This window comes from Pipistrellus kuhlii, unplaced genomic scaffold (genome assembly GCF_014108245.1).
Source record: "Pipistrellus kuhlii isolate mPipKuh1 unplaced genomic scaffold, mPipKuh1.p scaffold_m20_p_9, whole genome shotgun sequence".
Taxonomy (NCBI): Eukaryota; Metazoa; Chordata; class Mammalia; order Chiroptera; family Vespertilionidae; genus Pipistrellus; species Pipistrellus kuhlii.
In genome coordinates this window covers 34,902,254-34,920,084 of record NW_023425595.1, presented here as the reverse complement: position 1 = coordinate 34,920,084, position 17,831 = coordinate 34,902,254, and the positions used below count along the sequence as shown (strand labels likewise).

The window sequence follows — 17,831 nt, the reverse complement described above, 5'->3', positions numbered from 1 at the left end:
TTAAGTGTCAGCCAAGTTAAAACTGAAAAAAATTGTGCAAGTACCTCTGTCAAGCACCTGCTAGCCTTGGACACCCCTGCCTCTGAACACTGACGAAGCCCAGATGCTGAGCTATTAAGGAGGGAGGCAAGACCTCTTGTTAGACTCTGAACTGGAGCTAAAAATGTATATTCCCCCAGATTTGGTCTAAGGTTCGAGACAACAGAGGATGTTTTCCTCTCCCTCAAAGCCATGAGAAGCAATGAAAATAAGAATAGTGTTATTGCCGAAACTGGTTTGGCTCAGTGGATAGAGCGTCGGCCTGCGGACTGAAAGGTCCCGGGTTCGATTCCAGTCAAGGGCATGTGCCTTGGTTGCAGGTACATCCTCAGTAGGGGGGTGCAGGAGGCAGCTGATCAATGATTCTCTCTCATCGATGTTTCTAACTCTCTATCCCTCTCTCTTCCTCTCTGTAAAAAAAAAAAAAATCAATAAAATATATATTTTTAAAAAGAATAGTGTTGCCGAAGCTGGTTTGGCTCAGTGGTAGAGCGTCAGCCTGCGGACTAAAAGGTCCCAGGTTCGATTCCAGTCAAGGGCATGTACATTGGTTGCGGCCACATCCCCTGTAGGGGGTGTGCAGGAGGCAGCTGGTCGATGTTTCTCTCTCATCAACGTTTCTAGCTCTCTATCCCTCTCCATTCCTCTCTGTAAAAAATCAATAAAATATATTTAAAAAAAAAAAAGAATAGTGTTAAGTAAAGGTATACAGATCCTGAAACTAAAATCAATTCTTTTTAGTTATTTTAAAATATTTTTAATTGGTTTTGAGAGAGAGAAGAAGGAAAAGGGAAAGAGAATATGGCCTTCTGCATGCCCCCTACCGGGGATTGAGCTAACAGCTCAGGCATGTGCCCTGACTGGGAATCGAACTGGCAACTTTTTGGTGCACTGGACAATGCCCAAAACCAACTGAGTCACACTGGCCAGAGCTCTTTGTTTATTTATTTTTATTATTTCTTTTATTTTAGTTAAAATCAACAGGGATAAATAGGTTCTTGTTCATACTTTAGTGTTTCAAACAACCCTCAAAAAATGAACACAATCGTAGTCACACACTACAAGTCTGAAGTGGACTGATTGTCATCAGTGCCACTCTCTGGCATGAGGACTAAAAGTGACCCTGCTAAAGTAGGCATAGCTTAAGTGAAAAGTGTATTTTAGAGTAGAGAGAGCAGCCATGTGGTTCTAGTAGACTTCAGCAACTCATGGAAAAATATTTACTAAGTAAAGTCTATTTACTAACTAAATCCTAGGATTATAAAAATGAGACAGAACCTCAGTCCTACATGAGCTCATGCCCTCACAGGAAGAAAGATGTACACACAAATGACTACAACTGTGAGAGAAGAGACAAGTGAGAGAAGAAGAGAAGGCAATAGTGACATCATGTTAAACTAGCATTAGTGGAAAGACTTTTTTTAATGAAAGAAATGGAGTCCCAGCTTTGCAGAACAGTTTAAACTGAAGCTGTCAGAGGGGGGAAATGGTCAAGAAGGCCCTCACCACAAATCTAAGGAAGAATAATAAAAACTAGTTTTCAAAATTTTAAACTAAATAAAAATCTAAACTCTCTGAATTCCCTAGTGATGACGAGTCAAGCTGTTTCTATTTACTTTTCAAGAATCTAAAGTATCTATACGAAGAACCACGCTTGTCTTTGAATTTTCCAGTATTAAAATTCTGAAAAGCTCAAAAATTGTGCTAAGAAGACAAGAGCCTCAAAAATTCATAACAGGAAACATGGCATTTTCCCAGATTATTCTCTGGCTTCAATGAAGAAAGAGAACGGGGACCACACTGCAGCAGTGGGATTTATAAATATGAATTACAGGATAAGATGATTTTCCAAACATCTGTCAGAAGTTAATCTGATCCAAGAGAAAGGGGGGGGGGGGGGGGCAGACTCAGAGGGAAGCCAAATATAGTGACTAATACCTGGAACTTATGTGGACTTCAGTGCGTTGATGGCCTCATGGGCATTGCATGCCCAGTCTACAATAATAAATACCCAAAGCCTGTACAATTTATATCACTCAAAGCACATTCCCGTGTACTCTCTCATTTTATTCTCATAATGCAGAGTGGATATCTCTGGTTAAATCTAAAGATAGAGACTTGGTACTATGACATGCTATATGAGCTGGGAAGAAATGTAGAGATGCCATGTAGCACAGTGGTTGAGAAAAGGTCTTTGAATAAGTCAGATCTTACTAGCTATGTAATCTTGGGTCAGTAGTTTAATGTTCTCTTCTAGTATACTCTACCTGTGAAACAATGATATAACTACACTGTAGAGCTGTCACATAAATTAAGTAAAAACACAAGAAGTAGCTGGTATAGTATCTGATATGAAGTAGGCACTCAGCAAATGAAAACTAGCAATAGTAGTTTCCAAAAGCTCTATACCTACCTGGTGTAATACTGTAACTAGGATATCACACCAGCTCAGATCATTCAGAAACCAAGTTTTACCCTGGATGTAAACCGAGCTCATAATTACCTAGACGTTTTATAGCAAAGCAGTCAGCTATTAGAAACTGCCCCTGAGGATTTGTCTAGTCTTTGTTCCTTGCATTTTGTAATAGGAGAGGGGGTGGCTACAAATAAAACTGAAGAGGATATGTGTAGGAATGAGCTATTTTTATGATTTTCCAACTTTTGCTTGAGACTTGTACAGAAATTATACCATAGCTCTTTTTCTGTTGTTAAAACATGGGCTGCCTGGGACACTTAATCCTTACTTCTGAATGTTCTGCTTGTGTACTGTGTGGAACGTGCTTTGGAAACAAGTTAGCATCCATTAATTTGAATAATAAGAGGAAATAGCCATTTTTTAAATTTCACAATCCCATAACGTTAACTAAATGGAAATCTCTTAACTTTTCTAGGTTTCAGCATCTTTATCCTGAAAATACTAATAACTGAGTTTCTATAGATTAAAGATGATATCTCAAGTACTCACAATCACCATTAATCAAGTTAAAAGATGGAAGAAACATCAAAAAGAAATTAAGTGAACATCATCTATCCATCAATTTTACACAAGTGGCATATATAATGAAGAAAGTGCCTACTGAGAAATAGAGATGTGTTCTAATCCTGGCTCTGCCACTAACTCGTCCTGATACCTTGGCCATTCATTTAATCTCAAATACTTATGCTATATCTAGTAGATACCTGCTACTAACACTACTAAAATTGATGCTCTGCCTTCCTCACAGGCTATTTTTATGATGGGGTTAAATAATTTATAGGCAAATTCTTAAAGTTAAGAGCTATGAAAATATGTAGTGATTTTATTCTATTATATATTACATATATATGATATTATTATAGTTATGGCCAAGTTATACTCTATAGCATAAAACATATTTTCCATGACAGGTTCAAGAGCTCATGAGACTTCCTGAACTTCAGTTTGTTCATCCATGAAACGAGGTTGTTGAGCTGGAAATTCGAATATTCCCCCAGCATTTGATAGCTTTAAAAAAAAAAAAAAAAAAAAAAATGAGGAACCTAAAGCAAAGAGGAGTTAATTGATTTGCTCAAGGAACACAGTAGCAGAACAAAACTGAGATTCAGGTTTCCTAATTTTCAAAAGTATCACAAATTGAAAATAATGAACTTTTCATTTGTCCAGGCTCTCAGACTATGAAACTTGCTCCTGTCTCTAAACCTTCAATCTCTGCTTGACTATTCACTTGAGATAATCAAATTATATGGCTGTATTTGTAAAATTAATCACCAAATTGCTATTTCAATCTCCTAAACTTCATTCCAAAAAGATCTGATCCTTTTAGCTTGGATTCTCTTTTATTAGAATGAGAAAGCACTGCCATCTACTGGACGCTTAAGACATTGCTGTTATAATTTTTAGTCTGAGGAAAGAATTCTTACCAATGGAACTCTTTTTGTACTTTGTCAATACCTAATATTTAGTTATTATGACAGTATAAGTTTCATAACAATAAAACTCCAAAAGTTTGGGCTAAAGATAAAGTATGGTGAGAGAGAGAAATAGCATCCCCTTAAGATTTTTAATCTCAAAATTATTTTTAGGATAGTCTTAAATACAGCAAGCCTTCACCTGTATTCATTAACAAGTTTTTATTGATCATCCACCCCAGGACAGGCACTGTGAAAGGGACACATGATAAGCATTAGAAATGTAGCCACTCCCCCTTATCAAAAGGTTTACTGCCTAGTGACTAGCAATTCCCATTTATTAATGAACTCCATTCATGTGCCAGGCTTATTCCAGTAATATACATTACCATCTTTAATCCTCAGAATCAACTTATGATGAGGTAGAATTTATCTCATTTATAGATGAGGACACAAACACAGACATGACTCAATTTGTCCAAGATCACTCTCATACATGAGCAGCAGTAGTGCCTGAAATTAAACAAATCGATCTGTCTCCAAAACCCTATCCTTAATCACTAGGTAGTTGTCAGCATCTGCCTACCCCTAAAGAGTCTTTGCCAAAAGGAAATTCAGGCAAAGATTACATGTCTATATTAAAGCCAAAACTCCTGAACTTGGATCTGAAAGGTACAGCTTATTAGATAAAATACTGGCTGGCCCAACAGCCTCTCATTCCGCCCTGTTCCCCCAATTGCCAGCCTAGTATTTAAATTCATCTAGAAACCATCTCAACTGGTAACCTAACTATTTATCAACCTCCATCCACCCCAACTTCAAGTTACAGCAATGTTCCTATTGAAATCCCCAAACATTTGAAGGAGCACCTATTCCTAAGGTCCTTTCAACTGATTTAAGGTTCTGCTGTGATTCACCTGCATTATCTGTAAGACAGAAATAAATGATATCAAAATAATTTTTCAAACTAAAGCTATTTGTAAACTAGTGCTCTCTGGAATAGATGCAGTTTTATCTCAACTAAAACATGCAATTATATCTCCTTAACTAAAAGAATGTGAATATGTGTCTAATACTTTTGTACCCCACAGTACCCATCTGATAATATTGTAATATATAGTAGTATATATATATATATTGGTCTCTGACCCCAGTTCTTAACATAGAGTTCCTGAAACCCTTGTAATTCTCCTAAGTGATAAGAGCCTATTGTTCTAATCATAGGCCTCCCAACACAGGTGAAAGGAGTATCTTTTGTTCTAATGAGGCAACAAAGAGTGGCTCCTGGATGAGGGCTGGTCCCTTGAAGGAATTTTCAGCCCTGCCCCTGCCCCATTCTCCTGAGAAGGAAGAGGGTTGAAAATGGAATTAATGATCCATCATGCCTACATGATGAAGCTTCCTTAATGCCCCAAAAGTACAGAGTTCAAGTTGGCCAATACGTACACACTGGGATGGTGACGTGCCTCAGCTCCACAGGGACAGAAGCTCTGCGTCCAGGGCCACCCAGACCTCACCCATACATCTCTTCCATCTGGCTGCTACTCTGTTTCCTTTATGAAATCCTTTAATAAAGTAATAAATGTGTTTCTATGTGAGTCACTCTACAAATTAATCAAACCCAAGAAGGGGTCACTGGAATCTTGGATCACTAGCTGGTTGCTCAGAAGCACAGGTGACAACCTGGTATTGTAGGTGGCATCTGAAGTGGGGGCAGGCAAGAGCAGTCTTGTGGGACTGAGCCCTTACCCTGTGGTAGATAGTGTGAGAATTAAGTTCAATTGCAGGACATCCAGCTGGTGTCACAGAGAATAAGTTGCTGGTTTGGTGACCAGAAGTGTCAAAAGTGAAGTGGGAATAGTAAAGGAGACACAGGAAAGAGAAACACAGTAGGAAAGAACCGGGTTTTTCTCCACAACAGGAGGGAAAGACTGTGTTGGTTTTCCCTTTCAGTACCTAGTTTAGTAATTGGCATACAGCCTGGCCAGGGTGACTCAGTGGTTGAGCATCAACCTAAGAATCAAGAGATAATGGTTCAATTCCCGGTCAGGGCATGTGCCCAGGTTGCAGGCTTGATCCCCAGTGTGGGGTGTGCAGGAGGCAGCCAATCAATGATTCTCTCTCATCATTGATGTTTCTATCTCTCTCTCCCTCTCCAATCCCCTCTGAAATAAATAACATATTTCAAAAAGCAGGAGTAAGACAAAGATCAAAGATATATTAGGCAGGGTCTCCAGAGAAAGTGTTTCCATGTAAGGGGGAAAAAAAGTATGTACTTAGTAAATATGGATTCTCTTCCCTTTCCTTTCTCTAATTGTCTTTAGAAATAGAGATAGCATTGGTTATAATATAACTTGACTCATAGTTTTTTAGATGTATTTAAAGCTGTAAAAGATATCTGAAACATTTAACAAAATTGTTACTGCATTTAATCAAAATTCGTTGTTCTTTCTTAATCCCCAAAGAATTGTATAGAATAAGAAAAAGCAGTTCCATTTCCTTAAAGGAAAATGAAGATAATCTAGATTCAGAAAAGATGAATAGGGTGGTTATAAAATAAGGTTTCATTTTAAAGGCATTCCTCTTAAGCCATACTTAAACAACAAATTTACAATACTTAAAACATGGTTCTGTTTACACAGAGCATTTTTCCTTATAAGCCAAGGCATACCCACACTAAACAAAACTCCTAAAACTAGGAAAAGCTCTTACCTTATGTTCATATGGAGCACCATAGTAGCCATCATTCAGCCCAAATATTATTTCATTTTGGTTGCGAGCATGAATCTAAGAGGGGAGGAAAACATACTATTAGTTTCTCTCATTCCAATCATTTAAATATGATTGGAGAATCATATTTCCACAGGATACTTCAGTGCTAAAAAACAAGCTGGCTCTAGCCAACCAGCTGGTAGAAAACAAATTGCTATCATTGGACCAGGTAATCAACCAAGGCTTCCCGATTTAGTCAAAAGCCTCACAAACCATCTCATGAGATCACAGGCACCATCATTCACATGTATTTTCCACAAACACGTCTTGAGGTTGTTATGGAGAGACTATTCATAAGGTACAGGGGTTCAGAAGCTGATAGCACGTATTCTCTTATCTCAAAGAAAACACAATCCAGTTAGTCTATAAGAACCCCTTAAAAATATGAAACCCTAGGAAAAAAAATAAAAGATGAGTATTTCCTATTTTCAAAGAGTATTTAAAAATAATCCCTAATCCCTAAAGTCTTTAAATGTCTGCGTAATTATTGTTTGCATACTATTCTCTTTCAAATGCAGCTGATTTGAGTTTTAGTTAATGCCACGACAAATTAACCTTCACCTGAAAGATAGGAAGGTTAAAACTTTAAAATTTAAGACTTAAGATAATAGCATAAAGTATCCATGGAAATAGATTTAGTTACTTGATAAAAGCAGAAATCAGTGGAACTGAAAATAATAATAATAAAGATATTCAATGAGACAAAATACAGTATTTTGAAAAAAATAATAAAATTGGTAAATCTCTAGTCAGAATGATCTTAAGAGAAGACAGAAATTACCAACAGCAAGAAAAAAAAAGAAGAAAGAATTATAGCCTACATACATAAAATGGATATAGGAACACTGTAGAAATTTTTATAGCAATATAGGCAAAACCAACAAATTCTTTGGAACCTATCAAAGCTTACTTAAGAAGACACAGATAACATGAATAGCCTCTTACCTAATAAAAAAATTAAAGTATGAGTTTTAGTTAATGTGTTGGCATTATCTAAAACTCATACTTCCCAACAAAAAAAATCCTAACACCCAGGCCCTGGCCAGGTAGCTCATTAGGTTGGAGCATTGTCCCAATAAGCCAAGGTTGTGGGTTCAATCTCCTGTCAAAGCACATAAAACAAGAACCAACCAATGAAAGTGTAAATTAGTGGAGCAACAAATCAATTCCAACATCTCTCTTTCAATCTATCTATCTCTCCCTTCCTCTCTCTCTAAAATCAGTAAAAAAAAATTTTAAAAAGAAATCTTACCACCCAGATGACCTCACTAAAGAATTCTGTCAAACATTTGTGAAATAAATAACAATTCTACACCAATTCCATCTCTGTGGCCTTTAGCCCTGCAACTCTAATGTTAAGCATCATGATCCTTGCCCTTGCCAGTTTGACTCAGTGAACAGAGCATTGGCTTGTGGACAAAAGAGTCCCGGGTTCGATTCCAGTCAAGGGTATGTTCCTCAGTTGCAGGCTCCTCCCCGGCTTGGGCCCTGGTCAGGCTTGTGCAGGAGGCAACCAATTGATGTGTGTCTCTCACACCAATGTTTCTCTCTGTCCTACCCTCTCCCTAAAAAAATCAATGGAAAAATATCCTTGGGTGAGGAATAACAACACACACACACACAAAAAAAAGGAAACACCATCCTCCACAAAATGAAGATATTTTCAGAAGAAAAATAAACAGGTGCTTGGCATCAGTCTAACCACAGTGAGTCAACTACACAGCCTGTGGGGAGACAGGCAGGGTGTGCGCTTCAGGGCAGGCCTGGCAGGCCTGCGTCAGTGCAACAAGTTTCTGGTACTGAGAGGAGAGACCCAACCAAAAGTCATTATCTTACTATTTATGTTTAAGAAGACCAGCCCTAAAATAGGGGAGAAAATACAAAAATCAAGAAGATTAAGGATTTGCTGCTGGTTAGAATCTGCAGCAGGTAAGGAAATATCTGTCACATGCATTGTTCCAATCACTACAGGACACAAAATAAATAAAGTAGGGTAAGTCAAACAAGGGCAGACATTTCTCTAATCTGAACATGTAGAATTAAATTGTTTCTTTAAAAGAAACACACACCACAAAGTATATGGTAAATAAAATATTAAGAAACATCAGGATGCCCAGCTGGCATGGCTCAGTGGTTGAGCATCGACCTATAAACCAGGAGGTCACTGCTCAGTTCCCTCCCAGTCAGGGCACAGGCCCAGGCTGCAGGCTTGGTGCCCAGTGGGGAATGTGCAGGAGGCAGCCGACCAGTGACTCACTCTCATCATTGTTGTTTCTATTTTTCTCTCCCTCTCCCTTTCTCTCTGAAATCAATAAAAAAATATATATTTTTAAAAAAAACATCAGGGATGTTTGTAGATATGACTAATGTTTTAGGGTTACCTTTAACAGTAGTCCCATAGGTATCACAAAATAGAAATGGCATTCACCCCAAGGCAAAGGGGGTGACACCCATGACGACGTGCAAGGAAGTGAGCTAAGGCACAAGGAGCAATTTCTTAAACTGCCTGAGGACAAATTCTCCCATCTGGAAAAATGGGGGCCATTATATAAACCTTCACAAGTTGCCATTAACATTAATTATCATGACCTATGTCTGGGGATGCAAATAGGTTTCAGTTCATGTGCAGTTCTAACGCGTTAGAAAGACTATGGAGCTATGTCTGGGCCCAGTGAGACGAGTGCTGTGACCGCCGATGCCCATCACTAGGGAACGGGGAGCAGGTTGTAAGCTGGGCATCTGTCCTCCCTGTGCCCAGTCAACAGCAGTAGCTCTTCTTATTCCCAGATCTCCTGGGCATAAAAGAAGGTGTTTAATAGTATTTTGAACTTAATTTTCAGATTTTAGGGGGAGAACATCCAATAAGACAGAAACCATGAGAAAGCATATTCTTTCCTAAAAAAAGGAAAGAAATCCCTTTCCCTGGCCGCTGGCTCAGTTGGATGGAGCATCATCCCATCCAGCAAAGGTTGCAGGTTTGCTCCCAGTCAGAGTCTGGGTGGAGGGCAGCAGCTAATAGTATTTTGTGTTTTTTTTTTAATCCTTAAATTAGCAGATTAGGGTCCTTCTCCATAAATTTCTTCAATTAAAGGTTATTGTTCATACTTGGCAAGATTCAAATTTATCTACTAAGTAAACAAACTTTAAATGTGGAATCAGGAGAATCAACAGGAAGCTGAAGAGGTTAATGTAGAGAAGGCAACCACGTGGAACTGCAGCCTCCACATTACCTGCTGACCCAAGTACTTCAGCCCGTCCAGGCAGACTTTCCACTCGATCAGCAGCTGGTAGGAGGCCTCCTTCCCACCCCATATCTTCACCACAAAACAGGACACAGAGGTATCAAGGCGATCGGGCATTAATCCAAAATCAAGACTCCGCCATGTTGGATTCTGTTGATGGAAATGAAAATATGCCTGAGAAAGACTCTTAACTTGTTTCCAGTTATTTCAATTAGGTTGAGATCAAAGACCTCATAAATATTTTAAAATGCAAACTTAAGTAAACCAAGAAGACATTCCAATTAGCAGGACAGGGTTATAATGGCATTTTTAAAATTTTCTTCTTATTTATTACTAGAGGCCCAGTGCACAAAATTCATACACAGGGGAGGAAGGGGGTCCCTCAGCCTAGCCTGCACCCTCTCCAATCTGGGCCCCCTTGAGGAGTGTCCAACTGCCCGTTTAGGCCCAGTGGGATCAGACATTCCTCTCACAATCCAGAACTGCTGGCTCCCAACTGCTCGCCTGCCTGCCTGCCTGCCTGATTGCCCCTAACCACTTCTGCATGCCAGCCTGATAACCCCCTAGACATTCCCCTGCCAGCCTGATCGATGCCAAACTGCTCCCCAGCCAGCCCAATTGCCCCTAACTGCCCTCCCCTGCCAGCCTGGTCATCCCTAACTGCCTTCCCCTGTTAGACTGGGTCCCCCCCAAATATCCTCCTCTGCAGGCCTTGCCCCCCCAACTGCCCTCCCCTGCTGGCCTGGTCCTCCCACAACTACCCTCCTCTGCCAGCCCAGTTACCCCTAACTGTCCTCCCCTACTGGCCTGATCACCCACAACTGCCCTCCCCTGTAGGCCATCTTGTGGTGGCCATCTTGTGTATTGGAGCGATGGTCAATTTGCATATTACTCTTTTATTAGATAGGATAGTCATTAAAAGGAGCATACAGTCTTAATATCTCACAAGTACATCTCTATATGACAATCCATTTATTTACTTCTTAAACAATTAAGACATAATTATTAAGAAAAGAAATATAAATAATGCCTCAAAGTACCTCAAATCTGTTGGCTTAAACCTCTATTTAAGTAATTCTATCATTCCATTAAAAATTCAATAACAGAATGATGCAAAGGCTACACAGTAGCACAGGAGGGAATAATAAACTTTGAAGTGTGAGAGTGAACTAGGGATCTTTTCTATCAAAGAAAGGAGCTTGCCACCATCTTAAGTTCCGCCATTTTGATATGACTTCCAGATTCTCAGGGGGCTGCCATCACAGGCTCTGCCTTATCCTTCCCCTTCCCCTGAATTAGCCAATCGTTCAATAATGTGAACCGGAGCCCCAAGCCCTGACCAATCAAGTCAGAGTCGGAATGAGGGGCAGAGCAGACCCTCAAAAGGAAATAAAGCCCAAAAGGAAAATCATGGCAACTGCACTCTTCTGCGCAGGAGTAAGTCTGCCTGGCCGATCCACTCTGAGTATTTCTCTCACCCCACACCACTGACGAGCCTTTCTAACAGGGAACAGGGGGAAGACATCACAGAGGCTGTGAAACCCGGCTACCCACAGACCAATAGGATTTTACCTGGTTAAAATAAGGAAGTACAGGCAAAGGAAACAAGATACACAAGACTCAGGGTGTAAAATAGCGAGTATGGTCAGGGAACTAAGACAACTGCTAGTGTACACAACACAAGAGAGACGGACACAAAGCTGGAGAGATTAACAGGGGACTAAACTGAAAAATGTTTTATGCCTTGTCAAGGACTCAGTCCTTTACTGGTATAAAATGTGGGGCCGGCCGAAACCGGTTTGGTTCAGTGGTAGAGCGTCGGTCTGCGGACTGAAAGGTCCCAGGTTCGATTCCGGTCAAGGGCATGAACATTGGTTGCGGGCACATTCCCAGTAGGGGGTGTGCAAGAGGCAGCTGATCGATGATTCTCTCTCATCGATGTTTCTAACTCTCTCTTCTTCTCTCTTCCTCTCTATAAAAAATCAATAAAATATGTATATATTTTTTTTAATGTGGGGCCACTGAAAGGTTTCAAGGTTAATGAACATGCAACAACATGGATGAATCTCACAAATGCAACATATATATCAAGAGAAAAGGAAAATATGCTATATTTTCAAAAGCTAGAACTAATCTATGGTGCCAGAAGTCAGGATAATAGTTCTCTTTGAGAAGGAGTAGTAACTAGAAAGAGAACACAAGAGGTGCTGAAAAAGTTCTATTTATTGATCTGATTACATTGATCCTCTTGAAAAATCATCAGGCTATTATTATTTGTGCCCTTTAATGTGCTATGTCTCAACAAAACACAATGAAACTATTGAATAATTTTTAAATAAACAAATAATGGAGAAAATACCACCTCTTACAAATCAAATTATGCTATCCTCTCATGATGTAATTTTAGGACTTAAAGCTAAAGAGCAGAAGTTGGAGGACTTTCCCGGCCTTCACATTGCACCACATAAAGAGGCAGCCATTCCCTCGCCTCTGTAAGATCCCCCTCAACAAAAGTGCACATGCTCTAGAATATCTTCTATAATAATAAAAGCGGAATATGATGCGAGGGAAGACCGAGCCCTCGGTGCCAGAGGGAAGCCGGTGCTAGTAGCCGAGGGAAGGAAAGGCCACTCTTGCACGAATTTCATGCGTTGGGCCTCTGGTACCAAATATAATTTCAAAACCTCACTGTCACTGAGATTTTGTTAACTTTCCCAAAAGCTAACAAATAGTTTGGAGGGTATGGCAAGCTGAAGCTAGAGACATTAAAGTTGAACTACACATTCACCAGTAAGTATTTTATGCTAAATATATCTGAGAAGAAACCATCACTCGGACGTAACTTGCAGACACATCTCCACAATCTAACCTGTCAAAGGACTGTTCTTGTCACTCAATACAACAGACACTGATAGGCCTTCTCTAGATAGAGCATGTGCTGGGGCATTAGAAAATAGAAAAAGGGAGTCCTTGTCTATCAGATGCTGCTGATTTTGTGTGGCCTGTAACTGTATCCCTTCTAAAATATTACTCTTACTCGATCCAGCCTTTCGCTACCTCCTTCTATTTCCCTGGGTCATTTCCCATGCTGCCCATCCTCAATCCCCTTCCCCCTGTGTCACATTTGTCGAAAAATCTCAAGACACACACGCTCAGCCACTTCAGCCACACTAGTAACTCCTTAGGCATTTCTTGAAAACCTCAAGTACACTCCTGGTTTTGTGCCTTCCTGTTTCTTGGCCTGGAACCTATATCTGTGCATTTTTCCCCACATAGATACATAGCTGTTCCCTCACTTCATTCAGGTGTCTGCTCAAATGGTATCTTTTTTATCATCACCATAGAAAAACAAGCAACCCCCACCCCTGCCAGGAACCCCCTTTTGCTGCTTTATTTTACTCAATATTCATATTTATTACCATTTAACATATTCCAATTTATCAATGCTAACGTGTACTTTTCTTCACATTGTAAGATGAATTCTGATTTTAGAAATGCTAAAATCAATATGGTCCTATAATATTTATCCACCAGATGGCAGTCATCAGATATTTCTACATGCACAACCTTAAAAATAGTTGTAATTAATATCAATTCTTTCAAGTTAGACACAGCCTTGGCACTAGTTGTGCTGAGTTTAAGTGCCATTTAAAATACATTTATTGATTTAAACTTTTAAAAATCCTGTACATAATATCTATCAAAATATTAAGGAATTAAGTGGGACACAAGAATATGAAGTAAAGAGAATTATCTCAGAATGCTGGTGAGAGTGTAAATAAAACAATAATTTTGGAAAACTGGAAATATACACTAAAGCTGATCCCTTGCATATTCCCAGCAAGTCCATTCCTAGATATATAACCAACAAAAAATAAATACATACTTTCAACCAAAAGATACACACAAGAAAGTTCATAGTAGCACTACTTATCTTAATTCAAAACTAGAAACTAACCAAATGCTCATCAACAAAAGAATGGACATATTCTGGTATAGTCATAGGATAGAATACTATAGAGCAAACAAACTACAAATGTAACACCACAGTATGAATGACTCATGATATAAATTTAAGACATGGAAGTCAGACACAAAAATGTACACACTATATGGTTTAATTTCCATAAAACTCAAAAACAGGTAAAATTGCCAAAACCAGTTTAGTTCAGTGGTAGAGCGTCGGTCTGTGGACTGAGAGGTCCCGGGTTCGATTCCGGGCAAGGGCATGTACGTTGGTTGCTGGCACATCCCCGGTAGGGGGTGTGCAAGAGGCAGCTGGTCGATGTTTCTCTCTCATCGACGTTTCTAGCTCTCTATCCCTCTCTCTTCCTCTCTGTAAAAAATCAATAAAAATATATATTTTTTAAAAAATCTTCTAGAAACCTCTGAGGAACTTAGTGAGACCTTCAAGGATCTTAGTGAGAATGAAAAAATAAAAATAAAAACTGGAAAAGGACCAGTCAGAAATTATGCATACACTGACTGATATAAAGAATAATATACAGGGATTCAACAGTAGACTAGAGGATCCTGAGAATCAAATCAATGATTTGAAATATGAGGAAGCAAAAAACGCCCAACCATAAGAGCAAAAAGAAATAAGAATAAAAAAATATGAAGATAGTGTAAGGAGCCTCTGGGACAACTTCATGTGTACCAACATCTGAATTATGGGGGTGCCAGAAGAAGAGAAAGAACAAGATATTGAAAACCTATTTGAAGAAATAATGACAGAAAACTTCCCCTAACTGGTAAAAGAAATAGACTTACAAGTCCAGGAAGCACAAAGAACCCCAAACAAAAGGAATCCAAAGAGGACCATACCAAGACACATCATAATTAAAATTCCAAGGGCAAAAAACAAAGAGAGAATATTAAAAGCAGCAGGAGAAAAATAGTCAGTTACCTAAAAGGGAGTGCTCATACGACTGTCAGCTGATTTCTCAACAGGAACTATGCAAGCCAGAAAGGAGTGGCAAGAAATATTCAAAGTGATGAATATCAAGAACCGGCAAAGCTACATTTAGAATTGAAGGTCAGATAAAGAGCTTCACAGATAAGAAAAAGCTAAAGGAGTTTGTCACCACCAAACCTGGTATTATCTGAAATGCTGAAGAGTATCCTTTAAGAGGAAGAAGAAAATAAAGTTAAAGATAAGAAATTATGAACAACAAAGTGACAACAAATACATATCTATCAACAAGTGAATCTAAAAATCAAATGAATAAAAAACCTGATGAATAAACTAGTGAATGGAATAGAATCAGGGGCATGGAAATGGAACAGACTGGAAGAGGGTATGTGTGTGTGGGGGGGGGGGGGGGAAGAAGGGGGGGAAGAGCTGTGCAGGAAGAGATTTAGACAAAGATCTTATGTGCATGTATGTGTTACCTATGGACACAGACAACAGGGTGGTGAGGGCCAGGGGTGGGGTGGGAACCTGGTGGAGGGGAGACATAGGGGTAGGGAACATCTGTAATAATCTCAACAATAAAAAAAAATTTTAATTAAGAAAGTATAGAAAAGAGCTAAGGGCAGAAATAGAGCAATAAGGCATGAATTTGGTATTAGAGAAGCAAATATTTGTCAGTGGAGAAATAAACTCATCCATCTTCTTCATAAGACTTAAGGAAATTGCCACAAATTGAGGAAGATGATTTATATTTTATCACTAAAATACATACAAAATATTCCCTATCACAAGCCAAGCAATACACCTGAGGAAAGGAAAAACTGCTAAAGAAATACTTTCTTGGAATGGGTGAAAGAAATTTCAAAGTAATGAGAGGCTCGTAAGTGTCACAATTCCCACAGGACTATTGCCAAGGCTCTGTGTTTCAGTTTAAACGTAAGAGCTCACTTTTTCTTGGTGAACATAAAATAATGATGAGTCCTACAACTGGCAGCTTGGATTAGGCCATATATATATACTATACATACTATGCCATAAATTGCTTTCTTCTTGCTTGTCAGCCAAGCACAATACAATGCCTATGGAGGATATGATGATGATCCACACAAATTCCCTGCCTTCATGAAGTTTATCCTGTATATTAGAGGACCTAAGGCAACCATATGAACAGGTATTATACTGATTTAGAATGGTACTAGTAGTATAAGTGCAAAGTATATATATAAAATATATATTATATATATATATATATATATATATATATATATATACATATTATTTTTTAAAGCACACACACAAAGAGATTTTTTCCTATTAATGTTACAGATTCTAAGAAAGCTTTTCAGAAACATTTAGAAATGTGCTATCCAACATTATATCCATTAATCATGTGTAGTTAAATTAAAATTAAATAGAACTAGCCCTAGCTGGTTTGGCTCGATTGACAGATTGTTGGCCTGTGAACTAAAGGATCCCAGGTTCGATTCCAATAAAACCCAGGTTGCAGGCTTGATCCCAGTTGGGGGCAGGTAGAAGGCAGCTGATCAATGATTCCCTCTCCTCATTGATATTTCTATATTTCTCTCCCTCTCCCTTCCTCTCTGAAATCAATAAAAATAGTTTTTTTTAATAAATTAAACTAAAAATGTGGTTCCTCAGACTTAACCACATTTCAAGTGCTCAGATACTGCCAACATTGCAGAAAGTTCATTAGGCAGCACTAATCTGGAGTGCTCAGGAGTTAGAATGAGGCACAGAATAGGCATAGTATGGCTCAGTGATTGAGCATACATAGACCTATGAACCAGGGTTCGATTCCAAGTCAGGGCACATACCCAGATTGCAGGCTTAATCGCTTGTGTGGGTTGTGCAAGAGGCAGCTGATCAATCATTCTCTCTCATCATTGATGTTTCCATCTCTTTCTCTTCTCCTCCCTTTTTCTCTGAAATCAATAAAAATATTTTAAAAAGAAACGATTTATCTAATCTTTAAGGAAAAACACTGTTTCTAATTTTGTATCCATTTTTCCATGTTGCCTCTAACATCAGAGTGGCAAAACCAGGCCACTCTGGTCTAAAAACAAGCTCAGAATGCATACCTAGGAAAAAGTCAAAGCCTTAAAGTTACATGAGTGAAAGGATTATTCACAAGCTCACCAGAGTGAATATTTACCAAAAGCTTAGCTAGAAATAAAGTATTAGTTTCCTAATCCTTTAGTGGCTAATTAGAAGTCAGTCAATAAATATATTTGTGGAAGAATCCATTCATTAAACATTTGCTGAGCATCTTCTATGTACCAAGCACAATGGTAAAGAGGAGGAATAACAACATTTAAATCGTTAACTCTATTCAGCAAATATCACAATAGTTTAAGAATTATAAACTCCTAAGCAGGAACCCTAGCCCATGTGGCTCAGTAGGTTGGAGCATTGTTCCATACACTAAAAGGTGGCAGGTTTGGGGGGTGTGAGGGAGGACCTTTTGATGTTTCTTTCTTTCTTTCTCTCTCTCTCTCTCTCTCTCTCTCTCTCTCTCTCTCTCTCACTCACTCTCGGCAGGTGACAATAACAACAACAAAAAAAGTTCCTGAGCAGGGAAAAATATCAACAAATTCTGCTCATCTGGGGTTCTTCAGAGACAGCAGGAAGGGAGGTAACAAAGTGCCATCCCCATCATATCTATGCCCTGCGGGTTGGTGATTCCTGTGGTGCTCAGTGCCCTTTAATCTGCATCAGTCACAATCACTTAGCAAAAAGCTAAGATGAATCCTTTCAAAAAGAAGAGACATAAACTGAAATTTCTCAAATCTATAATAATGTTATAAAAGAAGCAAACAATCCTAGCAAAAAAAATATATATGTATATGTATGTGTGTGTGTGTGTGTGTGTGTGTGTATATATATATATATATATATATATATATATATACACACACACACACACATACATATATTTTTTTACCTCAAAGAATATA

General features: G+C 38.8%; 1 protein-coding gene across 5 annotated transcripts in view; it reads right to left on the bottom strand.

Annotated features, from left to right (window-relative positions):
- UVRAG (UV radiation resistance associated) overlaps positions 1-17,831 on the bottom strand; it is a 261,973-nt gene that overhangs the window by 208,909 nt on the left and 35,233 nt on the right. For all 5 annotated transcript variants that reach the window (XM_036426266.2, XM_036426267.2, XM_045577909.1 and 2 more), the window contains 2 exons: positions 9,930-10,091; positions 6,640-6,714 (listed from right to left, as the gene is read on the bottom strand). In XM_036426266.2, coding sequence (XP_036282159.1) covers positions 6,640-6,714; positions 9,930-10,091 — 237 coding nt within the window. The remainder of the gene's footprint in view (positions 1-6,639; positions 6,715-9,929; positions 10,092-17,831) is intronic.